The 16,038-nt window shown below is 27.8% G+C and overlaps 1 protein-coding gene across 5 annotated transcripts in view; it reads left to right on the top strand.

The window, feature by feature from the left end:
- LOC129915558 (homeobox protein abdominal-B) overlaps window positions 1-12,496 on the top strand; it is a 91,629-nt gene extending 79,133 nt beyond the window's left edge. For 2 of the 5 annotated variants that reach the window (XM_055995162.1, XM_055995163.1), the window contains 5 exons: window positions 1,453-1,824; window positions 1,916-2,103; window positions 5,206-5,389; window positions 10,945-11,150; window positions 11,285-12,496. In XM_055995162.1, coding sequence (XP_055851137.1) covers window positions 1,453-1,824; window positions 1,916-2,103; window positions 5,206-5,389; window positions 10,945-11,150; window positions 11,285-11,476 — 1,142 coding nt within the window. In that variant the 3' untranslated portion in view covers window positions 11,477-12,496. Of the gene's footprint in view, window positions 1-1,290; window positions 1,825-1,915; window positions 2,104-5,205; window positions 5,390-10,944; window positions 11,151-11,284 lie in introns of all 5 variants that reach the window. The other 3 variants (XM_055995159.1, XM_055995161.1, XM_055995160.1) reach the window with 2 other exon arrangements.
- The last annotated feature ends 3,542 nt before the right edge of the window (window positions 12,497-16,038 follow it).

Below are 16,038 nucleotides of genomic sequence, written 5' to 3'. Positions count from 1 at the left end.
AAGTCTTTGGATTTTTTTTTGTTATTCGTATTGAATTATTCTTTCTTATTAGAACTTCAGAGTGCAAAAAGGAAAGAAAGAACGTCGTTTATTTTTTTTTCGAAATTCGAAAAAAATTAAAATTTAAATATTTTTGTTGAAAAATTGAAAATAAAAATATTTTATGTGCAATAAAAAAAAATATGTTAAATTCTATATAACAACAAAGTTGTGAATAAGAAAATAATAAATTATTTTTACGAGTGCATCTGCGACATTATATTGTTTTGATTTTTCTTCCTTCGTTGTTCCTTGTTATTACTTCGTTGCTGCGAAATTTTTTTTAATATGTGATAGTTGAAGTTTTTGAAAATAGATAAAATTTTGACAACATTTTTTTGTGTACAACTTTATTATATTAAAATATTTAAATAACATTAAAAATATTTTTAAAAAACGATAACTAAACAAAGTGTTTTCGCCTTTTTTTATTGTGTTTGTTTCCATGCACCTTTCCTTCCATCCCACATCTGAACTGCAATCATTTTAACAACAACTGCCTTTCAACCGATTTATTTGGATTGTCACCACGACGACGATTGACGTCTTCATCATCTGGATTATTGTTATTCACAAAATTATTTTAAATGATCTCAAAAAATATTTAAAAATTAATTTATTTAACAAAAAAATCAATGACCTGTGAATTTTAATAAAATTCAAAATTTGAAAAAAAAAAAAAAAAATAATTAATAAACCAAAAATAAAACATAAATATCCAATTGCTCTTCGAACGATATTTTACCAACGAAACAAAAAAAATCTCTGCTCTTTGTGACTGTGAATCGTAAATACAAAAAAAATTCTCTCACATCGATAAAATAAAAATCTCGTTCTCCCCATTTTTCTCTTACATTTCGTTCGTATATATCGATTTATATCGCACATGTGTGTACGCGCTTCGTCTGGATTCGTTTTTTTTTAATGTGTGTGTGCTTTTTTTCTCTTTGAATTTTTGCCGGTGTTAAATAATTAAAAATCTGAATCAATCACAAATGCACCTGCAAATTATTGGTGGACTTTTATTAAATTATTCAAATCAAAATAATTTGAATTAAAATTAACAATACAAATAATAATAAAAAAAAAACTCTTTTTATAAAAATTACGTGAACTATTTAAAACAATAATTTTTTAATTATAAATTGTTTTTATAAAAATCGTTCAAAATAACCGTAACTATTCCACCCCTTCCCCAAACAACCATCCCGCTGGCGTGCGCTCTATACGACCCCCACGATGTCTCGGCAGGGTCGCACGCCGCTGCCGGGACTTGGTGGGGGGCACACCATCATCATCATCACCATCCGGCAACCCATAATAATCTGCATAACCATCCTCACGCGCAACTTACAACGCATCAACAACAACAACAAACAACACCGACACATTCCACCCCGGTTATGTATGAAGATCCTCCGATTATCGTCCATCAACAGCAGCAACAACATCAGCAACAACAACACCAGCAACAACAACAACAACAACAATCCCAGCAGCTTACCCAACAACAACAGGTTACCCCCCTTGGTCAGCGAAGTCCGCAACCTTCACAGCAACAACAGCAATCACATCTCACGTCACCCCATCATCATCCGCAGCATACAACATCCGCAACATCAGGTCCAACGATTCCCGGATCCGGTGCGAATCCTCAGCAACAACAACAACAAACAGCAGCCAGTGTACAACAGCAGCAAAACACAGTGGCGTCCGGCCAAACACAAATCGTTGCGCCAACAACGGCGAGTGTTTCACCAGCAAGTGTCAGTTCACAACCACCAGGTGAGATTTTGTTATCATTTATGTCAAAAACAACATCTTAACACTTTTTTTGAACCTTTGATTACTATAAACGCTTTTAACATAAAAAAAGATATGTCCATACTTGCAGGCCCACTTCATATACCCGCGATACGGCCCGGTTTTGAGGCTGATGCCTCGGTAAAACGGCATCCGCATCCATGGGCGTATGATGGTGATAGTTTTCCTCAATACCATCAGCAATATTATATAGATAGAGATCGTAAGCCTGTGTTTTATCCGTATCCAGAACAATTTCAGGTGAGTTTTAATTTTTATTTAAAAATGTTTAAAATAGTTTTTCAAAAAGTTTTAGCTAGGAATAGAACTTGTGGGTATTAAAATTAATAGATTATTAATAAAAAAAAAATGTTAGCCTTGAAAAATAAATAGATCTAGCCTTGAAATAATTAATGTTGGTACTATTTTCTAATTATAGTCATATAAACTTAATTTTGTTAAATAAATTATAATAATTTAAATTTAATTTTTTCTAGCATCTTTAAAGATTTGTTTTCAATTGAAAAATTAAGAATACTCAAGAATTATAAATTCTTAAAAATTTGAAAAATTGAATCAGAAAAAAAAATATTTTTTTAAACTTACCTAAATTAAAAAAAAAATATTGTTTTGGAAAATTTAATTCTATAAAATGCGAAAAAACAATTGACAAAATTAAATTGATAACTATGTTAAAATACTTTTTGATCAAATTTTTTTTCTTATAGTTACCAAGAAAACTGTTGGTATCAAAAATACCTAAATTGCATTTTTTTTAATAAGAAAAAAAAAATCAGAAGTGTACTTATAAATATTTGAGACAAAATTTTAAATTGACTTGATTTTTTTTTTGTTTCAAAAAAATTACATAATATCCTTAGGAAAAGAAGAAAAAATACGTTTTTTTTTTCAAATGATATTAAAAGCATACAAAATTAAAATTGAATATGTAGGTAGTACTTGTATGCTTTTACGCACTTAATACTTACTTTGAAATACTTACCGGATTTAAAACTCAGTATTTTCAAGTATCCAATGATCTTTCCAAAAAATCCTATTTTTGAAGTTTTCTATTTCTATTTCTGTTTACTTCTTACAAACCATTTTATATATATCATTTTAGGCATCAAATTGACCAAAAAGTTCCTATTTAAAATTATCAATTTAAAAAAATTTTTGTTTCACATTTTATTAAATCAAATTTTCCGAAAAATTATTTTTTTAATTAAAAAAAAAACTACATATTTTGATTTGATTCAATATGTATTTCAAATTAATATTAATAAAAATGTATTTTCTAGTTTTATTTAATATTATAATTCTTAAGAGCTGCAATTATGTTTTGAAAACAAATCTGTTCAAACTGTTCTAAAAATTAAGTTTAATTTCTCATTCGATTCACGTTCACTTCTTTTCATTTTATCACAAAAGTCGTGTGTATTTTTTCTTATTGTATTAATTTAAAAATTTAAAGTGAACGAAAAATTGTTTCCCTTTCATAAAACTTGACTAAAAATTAGCATGGTGTGACAAATTTTCAATAATGGACATTGATAAGAAATTTGTTTTGGCTTAGAAAACCAAAAAAATAAAAAACCATTAAATTTTATCCTCCAAAATCTACATATCGTCGTGCGTCGTAAAGCAAAATTGTTCTAAATCCTTTTTTTTTTTTACCGAAAATGAGTTAATGATGCAGGTTTACTAGTTTGAGGGTGCTCTTTCCGAATTTGAAAACCGTTTTTGTCAAAAAAATTTCATTCCGCAGATAATATAATTTAATGGGACATAGAACAATAAAAACAGGGAAGTAGATTTTTGAAAATGAGCCCGAGTATTCTTGATTGTTCTAAGTCCCATCATATTTTGTTCTAAGTCCACTTTTTGTTTAATGAAAAACCGTACTTGTATAGGAATTGTTCTATGTCCAATTTTGGGTTTTTTAATTTTTAAAAATATTTAAAAATAGTATGCACCTACTAATGAGGTAAACTTGTATATTTTATTCAAGAGAAATGAACAAACTTTATAAAAAACATAGCTTGAATGGCAAACGAGCAGAAAATTGTCGCTTTAAACCAATTTAAAACTTAAAAATCGTCCCCTGTAAAATTTGCTTTTTGTGACTTAGAACAATTTTGCTTTACGGCTACGATATGTATGTATTTTTTATTTAACCAATGTACAGTATAAATTGCTTGAACGCCTTATAGAAAAAAGAAAAGTTTCTATAAAAACAAGTCAGGGGAAACAATTTTCAACTCCTCCACTGATTTGAAAAGACATTTAAAAAAAAATTGGCTTTACCAGATATATGTAGGTATAAGTACCTAATTTATTTACAATTTATTTAAATTTATCAAAAAATTCTATAAAATTAGATAATTTTTAAAGAAATCTACTTTCTTCGACACTGCCTCTATTCTTAGCCTCGAATTATTTAGTTTTCTTTCTAAATCGAAATTGTGTTCATATATAGTTTTTTTTATACATTTGGGTTCTTGAACTTATTTTGAGTTGATAACTCATATTATTATTCATGATAAAACAAAATCCAAGTCACAACTCTCTTAATTACCGATTTTAGTGCCATTTTTTTTTTCAAATGGTGCAATCGGAACCTCATTAGAAATCCCCCAATTCCAAATATTTGAAAAAATTTTGTTTTTATTTTTCTTCAATTTTGACTTCAAATTACATTTTCCAAGTTCACTTATAAGAGAATTATTTTACCAAAAAGTTAAGGAACAAGCACCTTAAAGAATTTTTAGGAATAAATCGTCTTAGGAAGTTTAAATTTAACGGCAACGAAATTATATCATTATTTTTAGAAACGCATTAACAAAGCTTGGTATTGTTTGACTATTCTACTATTTTTTGAGATTGCAATATCATTCGTCAAACTTAAACCATACTTTTGACTTTCAATACTTCCACAACGAATAACTAAAAAATTTGTATTAAAATTAATGTAAATTGTAAATTATTTCGTTGAAATCGAGCTATGAATTTGGGAGGAAAAATTTAAAAAAAAATATTTAATAATGATTTTCGATACACAAATATCCATCACAGACACAGACAGACCATTTCTAAAAATTAGAACTTGAATATTAAAAACCCCTATGTACAATCCCCAAAAACTACTACATCTACATAACAAGTTTGAAAAGAATTGGCCCATACATTTAGGTTGTATGTACTAAACGACAGACTGACAGATCAACTTGTGGAACACTTTTTTTCTCATTTTATTCCATTTTAAGCCATCTCTGATTTTTAGTTAATATTTCGTTTTTTTTTTTTATTTTTCTTACATTTATTTTGCTAATGCCCATTTATGATTTATTTTTTTACTTACAGCCTCCTTACTGGAATTATCGTGATCAAACTTCATATCTGAATGACGATCGGCATGCATCGGTAACAGCCGGAGCTGCTGCTCGTCAATCAGTTGAAGGTGGCTCTCAGTCCAGCTATGAAACTCCAACGTATTCATCGCCTGGTGCATTGCGAGCATATCCAACGGATGCGTATGCAACTGCTGGTAAGTTATTTACTTATAATGTTATTGAAAATATTTCAAACAGTTGACACTTACAAATTTATACTGGCTCTTCATATTAGCACCTTTTTTATAAAATTGGCACCAACTTTTATGAACAAACAAAAAATTATTTATTCTTGAACGAAATCTAAATACAATAAAAAAAATAATAAAACAACATATCAAAATATGATCAAATTACACTGGTTGGCAACGAAAATAGAGCTTAAACCAAACTATACTTTTCTAAAGGATTTTTGTGTGCTGCTTCCGAATCCGAAGTCAAAATTTCACAGGCACGTCACATTTTCGAAATATTTGAATACTAACAGGTCAAAAACGCATTTTGTTGGTACTTCTGGCGTTGAATTTCATTACCGTTAAATTTTTTTTTTCAAAACTACCTATGCAATCTCCAGAAGCCATATTTCATAGTCTTAAATATGTTTATTTTTTTTCAAAACTATTTTTTGCTAAAAGATATTTGGTATAGAAATTTATGATATCTCAAAATCTTGGTGGTTAAGTGAACTTATGATTTTTTGAAGCAGATTTGTATAAAAAAAAAAAACAAAATATTACGAAAAATTATATATTTTAGATCAAAAGTAAAAAAACATTTCATTCAAGATTAGTTTTTGGAAAAAATAGACGTGATGGAATAAATCTGTTAAAAGTTATAAATTCAACACACTCAAGTTAATTAAAATTACAGAGTTCTTGCTCCCGACTTTTTTTTTTGTTTTTTGCAGACCAATGTTAGTGGACAATATGATCAAATTAGTTGCCAATTTATTGATTTTTTTCATGATTTTAGAAAATCTTTGGGTGTTAAATAATAGATAAGATGATATTTTTGATTCATAGGTATAGAAAATAGAAATATCTTTAACTTACAAATATAAATAAAACACAGTAATAGTGGAGATTTGGGCTTGATAACCGTAGGAAGAAATTAATTATATAAATAAATTCAGGAAAAAATTGCAGTCTAATGAATGTCTTATTTAAATCATTGTTTAAATAATAAAATTCACTAAATTATCAAAGGATTTTGAAATGATAAAAGTTTCGTTTTCTTATCAAATGAAGTATAAAAAAAAAAACGAAAATAAATTTAAGCATTCCAATTGAATTTTAACATTTTGGTTTATCAGTTCAGAAAGGTAGATAATTTTTAAATTCCGCAAAATTTGTTTTTCAAATGTTCCAATTTAATTACAGTGGTGATTTTTATTCGTATATAATTTTCACTCATTTGTTATTTATTTATGAATAATCTCATTAAAATCCATTACCATAAATTAACATCTATTAGAAACCGCAAATAGTCAATGATAATCAAAATAAGGAGTCCGATTTTTATCGATGAAATCTAGTAGGTATCCAAAAATCACAGTCAACATAACCAAAAGAAAAAAAAATCTATAGGTAATTCACATTTTGGTTAATTAAGACGTTTGGGAACCAGTTAAGATGCAATTAAAAAAGTCGAAATTGTTTTTGGATCTGGTTTAAGATTCCTTTGAATATAAGATTTAAAATTGAATGTATTATTTTTTTTCACCTGACGTTAAACGTGGGAGTGATTTAAAATGCAAATTTTTTGAATTTATTAATGCGAAATTATTTTATATTCGAGATAAACTTAGGTTATGCCTTGGATATGACATGGCAATTAAAATGAACGAAATTGAGATGTTATAGTGACGAATAAACGAGTTAATTATTTGACATTTTATGTGAAAATTATTGTCAAATCATTCAAATACATTGAACTATAAAAAAAAACTTTAATTACTCATGAAATGTCATTTAATGTTACATATTTTGCGGGTTCATCAATCTCAAATCTAATTCCAAATTTCAATGATTTATGTGCTTTCTTTTTTGACACACAATATTTGGCTTAGCATTTTACTCACCTTAAGGGCAAGTATTGGTTTCGTGACAAAACAAAATTCGAATTTTTACCAGCGTTACAATCTGTACGGATTTGTTTCTTAAATCTGCTTACATTACCTGAGTCTAGACGGGTGAACGAATTTTTCTCAAATTTTTTAGAGATGACTTTTGTGGAATACTAAAATTTGTATTTTTTTAAATTTTATAATATCTCATTCGGAACAGGAATATCTCGTAAAAACGGCTTTTACCATTAAAAAAAAAATAGATTGTTAGTTTTTCTATATGAATCATTTATTTGCAAAACATGATAAGTCCACTTTTTTTCAAAATTCGTTTTTTTGACTAAATTTGTACTCCAGGGATAACCACGTCTGTCTTTAAAATATGAAGTATCTACTCCATCTATATTCTATTTTACAGCTACGCGAAATATTTTTTTAGTATCAAAAACAGAATAAGTCCCGGACTTATCATCTTTTGAAAATAAACAACAGCTTCTTTTTGTGTAAATTGTATATTAGATTAATGGCTGAAAATCTTAAGTTTAAAGCTACTTTAAAGTTAAATAAGCAGTCCGGACATTGTATTTTATTCTCAAATACAATTGTTTGATAGACTGGGGCTAAAAGCAAAATTGCATATCCATTTAAAAACTAATTTTACATCCGTTTATTTTCAAAGTATGATAAGTCCAAAAGCGTTTTTATTTTTTATCTTTTGAGCTATCGCTCCAAAAATTAAAAACGAAACGGTATTTTGTAGCTAGGCAAGAGTTCTACAGAATGTATTTTTTATAAGTTTTTCTACGCATATCAAAAGAAAATAGAACGTTTTTTTCTTCTCCTGAAAATTTTAAAATCATGGACTTATCATGTTTTGCAAATAAATGATTCATATGTACGCTCAGTCTTTTGATGAAAAAAGTTTGTTTTTCGAAAAAAAAAAAAATATTAAAAAAACCTCCCACAGAACCGTTTTTCTTATTTTCTGACTTTCTCCAAGACGCTTTTAAATTTATAAACTAAAAAAAAAAAAAATTTCAAAAAATAAATCCTTGAATTAAAAGAAAAAATATGTACAAATGGTATACCATGTTTTTTTTCAATTTTTTTTTTTCCAATACCCAAACTTTTTTCTTAAAAAAATAATATTCTGGAAAAACTATATAAAAGAAATCAAAACTTGTTTTATTCAACATTTAAAAGATTAAAGCCTGAACTACATAGAAACACAAAGTGAAAAAAAAAACAAAAAAGTTTTTAATTGTTCAAATAATTTATAGTTTTAAATGTCAGATCAATAAATTTTGTTTTTGTAATTTTTTACTTTTGTTTACTTTTTATACTTTTTTTGTCTTTGTGTTTCGATGTAGTTCTGGCTTAATTTAAAAAATAAATTACAAACATAAAAATTATATATAAATTTTTTATTCAATTTATTTTTAAATAAAATCAGGCCACACTTTAAATCATTTTATTATGCAATATACCTTAAAAGAAAAAAGAACACTCATATCAGTAGAACAAAACACAATTATGTAGGTATATAAAGTCTTATTTCTATTCAGGTGTGGCTTTTATCAGCTGAAATAATTTTTTTCAACTCTCAAGTGGCTTTTAAGATCTGTATTCCGTATGTTTAAAATTTTGTGATCAAATTACAACAGCTAAGGGGTAATTCCATGAAAAAGTGGACACGAATTTTGAACAAATTATGCAGTCTTTTTTACTTTTTTTATTAGAAAATTACTATTTACAAACGGCAACTCTTTATGCAAGTTGCAAAAAAATATTCTTTGTTGTATTCCCTTATGGATAGACATAAAATTCAGGAAGTTTAATAATCTTAAAGCATTTTTATAGCATAAGCTTGACAACAACAGAAGAATTTCACATGAAAATGACGGAAAAACAAGCAAACTGAAAATATGATGAGTCTAATAGTGACGATGACAATATCCCCTAATGAGTGCTAAAATAAGTTAACATTTAAGCAAGCTTCGTTACACACTATTCGATTAAAAAAAAACTTGAGTGAAAATGCATCTTTTCTTTACTTTTGGAACCACAAATCGCAGGCAACATGAGTTACCAAAATAATGTAACGTGAGTTACCTAAATATTTAAAAATTTTTCCTAGAAATATTGAAAAAATGTTTGGTTTTGTCACTCATATTAAAAGCTTGTAATTTTGTATGTATGGAATCATCATTGAAAACAAATTAAGATTCTTAATTATCACATAAAAACTTCATACTGTCGGACTCTTAAAATTCGTGTCCGATTTTTGTAACGTGAGTTACCATGAAACTTTTATTTTTCCCAAGCCAAATGTTAAAAATAAAGACAATTTTTTTAGTTAATTATGAAAGTAATAGATATGCTCCATTCATGGATAGTAATTTCGTATCAATTTACATTAAAATTGAAAAAAAAAAAAATATTTATGTGTTGGAAATTTTTGTGAATGTAACGTGAGTTACCATGGAATTGCCCTAAGAAAGAAACATTTTGCTTTAAGATTTTTGCATAAAAAAGTACGCATACACCACAGTGACCCAAAAGTTTTTTCTTATTTAATCGCTGTCTCAGTAATGAAACAAATTGACTTTTGCTGACAATTCACCATTAAATTACAAAAATATATATGTATCTGTAGAGTCATATATGTGGGGTTCTTAGATCTTGGAGCCCTTAATAATATCAGAAATACGGAGTCATGCATAAAAATATTAAAAAAAATGTTTAAAAAAAAATGGATTCTTCAGTCTATCGAGATATTTTATGTACAAAATCATTTTAGCAGCCGTGATTGAAAATAAAGAAAAGTTTTCATATTTTTTACTTTTATTTTTTTTTTTTTTTTTAAAAGATCATTTGTTTGAAATTTTGTTTTTATATGTCGATTAATATTTCTTTTTAATTGGCAAACCTACCTATGTAGCTTTTTTTTTCATAAATTAACTATTTTTCCGAAAAATGTTTGCTACAAGATAATTTATGATATTATGTATTTAAGTACTTTGTTTGAAGGTCAAAACTACTTAAAAGGATGTTTTTGCAATTTTATAAAATTTTTAAATTGTAATCAAATTCCTTGTAAAATTAAATCACGACTGTTTTAAAAAATTTTGTTAAAAAAAAATTAAATCCAAAAATTATGTTTTTGAATGTTAGTACCTAATTATAATTATTAGGTAGGTATAAGAATCGTTAATTCAATTTTTTCAATCAAAATGTATTTCACATCCTTCTTTTTTGACACACCTGGCCCTTAATGCTTTAAAAAAGGAAAACTGAAATTCAGACCTCCAATTCGACTGTACACCTGAATAAAGTCTGCCCGCTTTGGCTAGATTTGAACCCTGAGCCTCTTGAGTGATAGTGCATCGTATTAATGAATAGCACCTTTTTAAAAAGGAGCAAAAAAATATTAAAGAAATAAAAAAACACCGATTTAAAAAGACAATAAAATACAGAATTACTAAAGAATGCTTTAGATAAAAATCAACAAACCATCTTATATAAAACAATTATTTTTTTTATCGCCAACTTCAACATAAAAAATTGAAATATGTTATACTAATTAAAAAAAAAAATACTTTGAGTCTATCGGCAATTTAAAGAAAATTTTCCTGTCAATTTTAGGTTCTGGTTTAACAGTGGGACCTGTTGGCCAATGCACTCCTCCAAGTGCAATGGAATGGACGACCCAAGTTACAGTCCGGAAAAAGCGCAAGCCCTATTCCAAATTTCAAACGATAGAATTGGAAAAAGAGTTTCTGTACAATGCCTACGTATCGAAACAGAAACGGTGGGAACTGGCTCGAAATTTGAATTTAACAGAAAGACAGGTAAGCTTAATTTTTCTTAATTTGTAATCACAATTTAAAAATCTGTAATCAACATTTTTGTTCAAAAGAACAATTTTAAAACTTTTATTTAAGCAACAACAATTTTTTTCCATTTCTTCCAAATTTTCTTTTAGGTCAAAATATGGTTCCAAAATCGTCGAATGAAAAACAAGAAAAACTCTCAGCGACAAGTGAATCAACAAAACAATAATAATAGTTCAAATAGTAACCACAATCATGGCCAGGCACCACAGCAACATCCCAATGCCCATCATTTGAATTTGGGTCTAGGTATGGGTCATCATACGACGAAGATGCATCAGTGACCTTTAGACAACAGCAGTGCAATGGGATTTGCAACATACTAACATACAACGAATATGCATGCAACAACAAAACACCTTGTTTGACGAATTATTAAACAAGAAAAAGTTTAACTTCCTAGAAGAAAAAAAAATATCTCAAAGAATTAAAAATAAATACACGAAAACTCAGTGCAAATAATATTATTTATAAAAAAAAATATATTATTTAAAAAAATTCTTTAACACTTTGCAATAAGCTTGAAAAGATCTTAAAATTCAACAAAAGAACACAAAAATTCGTCCATTCCAGGTGAATGTTAAAAAATAATTTTTTATTAAAAAAATCTTGCAAATCCCAAGCCAAAAGTACTGCTGATCTAAATTGAAACAAACGAAAAAAAAAATTAAGAAAATAATATTGAAAAAGTTATTTTATACTTTCATGATTCTCTTCCCGTCTCTCTAATGAAAGATTTTAGTTAATTTTAAATATAAACTTAAGTAAAATGGTAAATAATATTAAAATTGTTTCGAATTGTATAACAATAGACTTATAAATTTAAAAAATAATAAAAAAAAACACAAGTGAAACATAAAGTTTAAATTTTGAAATAAATTTAAATATAATTTTAAATAAAACTTAAATAATGTGTAATTATAATTTTAAGTTCCTGTATATAATAAGTTAATGAAAAAAAAAAATGTATTATTTAATGAATAAATTGGCATAAAATAAAATTAAAAAATTAAATGAAATTATTCAAATTAATTTTAAGGTTAAGAAAAATAATTATAAAAATAAAAAAAAAAAAACACTCAAAAATAATTATCTAAATTATATGTAAAATTTTGCTTATCTTAAATTAAACAAGTAAAGAAAAAAAGTAGTTGTAGTTGTTCAAACAAGTATTTGTCGCTGTCCAGATCTTGTAAACACATTAGTTTTCATAGTGATATAAAACAAAACAAAAAAAAATATTATAACTATTATATAAATATACGTAGGTGTCCATAAAATACATTATTACATACAAAACAAAAAAAAAATAAATAAAACATAAATACATACAAGAAAAAAATATATAAATTAATTAATACTGTAAGATTGTGTGCGTGTTAATAAATTGAAGGCTTTTTGAACAAAAAACAAAACAATATACATTTAAATCAAGATTTCATGAAAAATATAAATAAAAAGAACCCCAACTTAAAAAAAAAAAACAGTGAAAATTAAAAATTAAATTAAAATTAAAAAAAAATATTTAAAAATAGTAATTGCTTAGAAATGATATTATTTTTTAAAATAATTTTTGTTGATGTTTTATTATTATTATTATTTAATTTTTAAACAAAATAAATTTAATTTAGTTTTTTCCCTAATTTTTATATTATTATCTTTTATTGATACTGAAAAGCCTCCTGAATATGTTAAATATACAATTTTAAAATTAAAAAAAAGAAACTCTAAATTGTTTTATTATATAGGTGAATTGTTTTTTTTTTTATGAATTTTTAATGTGAAATCAAGAAATGAAGGCGACATCAAAACAATATACAAAAATAATAAAAATAGTCGTTTCTTTTTTATTTAATATATCAACAAACCTATAAAAGAATTACAAAAAAAAGAAAGATTTTGTGTTTTATTTTGTGAAAAAAAATATCAACTTAAACATTGCCAACTGGCTAAGATGGTAAGTATCTAATATTTTTAAAATGCATGAATATACAACTTTGGAATGATAAATTTTTCATTGGAAAAACATGCAAACAACATTATGCTTGTTTATCAATGGACTGATCGCATGAGAGAGTTACAGACTACTGACAGACTTCTGACAGACAACTGACAGACTACTGACAGACAACTGACAGACTACTGACAGACAGCTAACAGACCACTGACAGACTTCTGACAGACAACTGACAGACTACTGACAGACAACTGACAGACTACTGACAGACTACTGACAGACAACTGACAGACTACTGACAGACAACTGACATACTACTGACAGACAACTGACAGACTACTGACAGACTACTGACAGACTACTGACAGACAACTGACAGACTACTGACAGACAACTGACAGACTACTGACAGACTACTGACAGACAACTGACAGACTACTGACAGACAGCTAACAGACCACTGACAGACTTCTGACAGACAACTGACAGACTACTGACAGACAACTGACAGACTACTGACAGACTACTGACAGACAACTGACAGACTACTGACAGACAACTGACAGACTACTGACAGACAACTGACAGACTACTGACAGACTACTGACAGACTACTGACAGACAACTGACAGACTACTGACAGACAACTGACAGACTACTGACAGACTACTGACAGACAACTGACAGACTACTGACAGACAACTGACATACTACTGACAGACAACTGACAGACTACTGACAGACTACTGACAGACTACTGACAGACAACTGACAGACTACTGACAGACTACTGACAGACTACTGGCAGACTACTGACAGACTACTGACAGACAACTGACAGACTACTGACAGACAACTGACAGACTACTGACAGACAACTGACAGACTACTGACAGACAGCTAACAGACCACTGACAGACTTCTGACAGACAACTGACAGACTACTGACAGACAACTGACAGACTACTGACAGACTACTGACAGACAACTGACAGACTACTGACAGACAACTGACATACTACTGACAGACAACTGACAGACTACTGACAGACTACTGACAGACTACTGACAGACTACTGACAGACAACTGACAGACTACTGACAGACTACTGACAGACTACTGGCAGACTACTGACAGACTACTGACAGACAACTGACAGACTACTGACAGACTACTGACAGACTACTGACAGACAGCTAACAGACCACTGACAGACTTCTGACAGACAACTGACAGACTACTGACAGACAGCTAACAGACCACTGACAGACTTCCTTGAAGACGAAAATTTTAAAATCAAAGTAGAACATCGTTAGTTTAAAGTGGTTTACCATTATAAAACATCTTTAAATCAAATTTGTTTCAACTTTAAAAAAAAGCATCAATTTATTAAAATTGGTGATCGAACCTACTACTCTTGGGTTACTAGGCGAATGCTTTACCAACTCACTGTTGAAAATTAGAGTGATAAAATGCAACAAAAGCTGAAGTCCGTCAAAAATAAAAAAAATAATGTGTGAAATTCAAATCATATAAAAAAAATCGAAAAAATATAACTTTTTTTATATGACAACCTACAATAAATTTTATACCATCTGAAAGCTCATTGTTTCAGCTCAAAATATTTATATCGACCATGTCTACAACATCTACAAAAAGAGCTAGAATTTTTTTAACCCAATAAGTTTTCATAAAAAAAAGCAAAACAATCAATCTGTTTTCTCTTCTAAAACCATTAAATCCATTTTTTAAAAGACAACCTATAATAAATTTTATATCATTATTATTTCACCTTTTATATGACGCTTCAATCATATTTCTACCATGCCTACAAAAAAAGTAAGAATTTTTTAAAGCCAACCATGTCGAAATTTCAAACTGAGATTACGGTACTTCCTACACTGGTCATCGTCAACAGATCTCCACAGGTGTTTTGAGGTATTTTTCAAGTTTTTCAATTTAAGATTGTGTAACTTGTAGAAATTGTACAGTTAATTGTGTATATCAAATGAAAACTTATGTTATCAGCATGCGCATTAAAGTTAAATCAAATTTGTATGTGCACTAAATCAAAAGATATAACGTGTGTAGAAAAAGAACATCTTTTTACCGTTATCTCAGAATTTTGAATATGATATTAATTGAAATTTTGTACATTTATAGTTTATTTAATTACCTATCTACAATACCAATTTCATTCATCTTTCTATATAAACAAAAAAGTTATAACAAGTTGAATATTCGTGTCGCGTTTTCGTTTCATCTTGTTTCAAATCACTACGATACTAAAGAAGTTTTCACTTAAAAAAATTTCTTACGTTGTTTCAATTTTATTTTGAAGAATTTTCATGTTAATTTTTTCAATATTAAATCAACGTTGAACATTTTACATTTTACGTTGCGTTTTTTCCCTCAGTTTAGGAATAAGGCAAGTGAGATACCTATCGCACGTTGAGATCAATAGTGTCACAACTCAAAATCCTTGATTTCTCAGAAGAAGTAAAATAACAAAATCATAAAAACAGATGAATTTAATAACGAAGCTTCTGATCTTGTTTTGCGGATATGTAGAGTCATGCCGTTTGGTACTATTGTAGACGAATTTAGTTGCTGGACAAATCAGAGAATGAAACCCGAGTCATATATGGTGGAATAAAATATTTAATATGTATATGTAAACCAATTAAGATGATGTATTACTTACTACGGATACCATTTTAGGTTTGTTTTTTATAAATAATATATATCAATTTAAAATGTACCTACACTTTGTATTCCATTGTCCATAGTTTTAACTTATGGTCAATATGGAAAACTATTTCATATGGATAACATTCTTATTGATCAAGGTCCTACGTTGAATAAATAAGTTAAAGCATGTAGAAACT

Source organism: Episyrphus balteatus, chromosome 3 (genome assembly GCF_945859705.1).
Source record: "Episyrphus balteatus chromosome 3, idEpiBalt1.1, whole genome shotgun sequence".
Lineage (NCBI taxonomy): Eukaryota > Metazoa > Arthropoda > Insecta > Diptera > Syrphidae > Episyrphus > Episyrphus balteatus.
The sequence above is the reverse complement of the archived record's forward strand: the minus strand, read 5'-3'. Positions and strand labels throughout refer to the sequence as shown.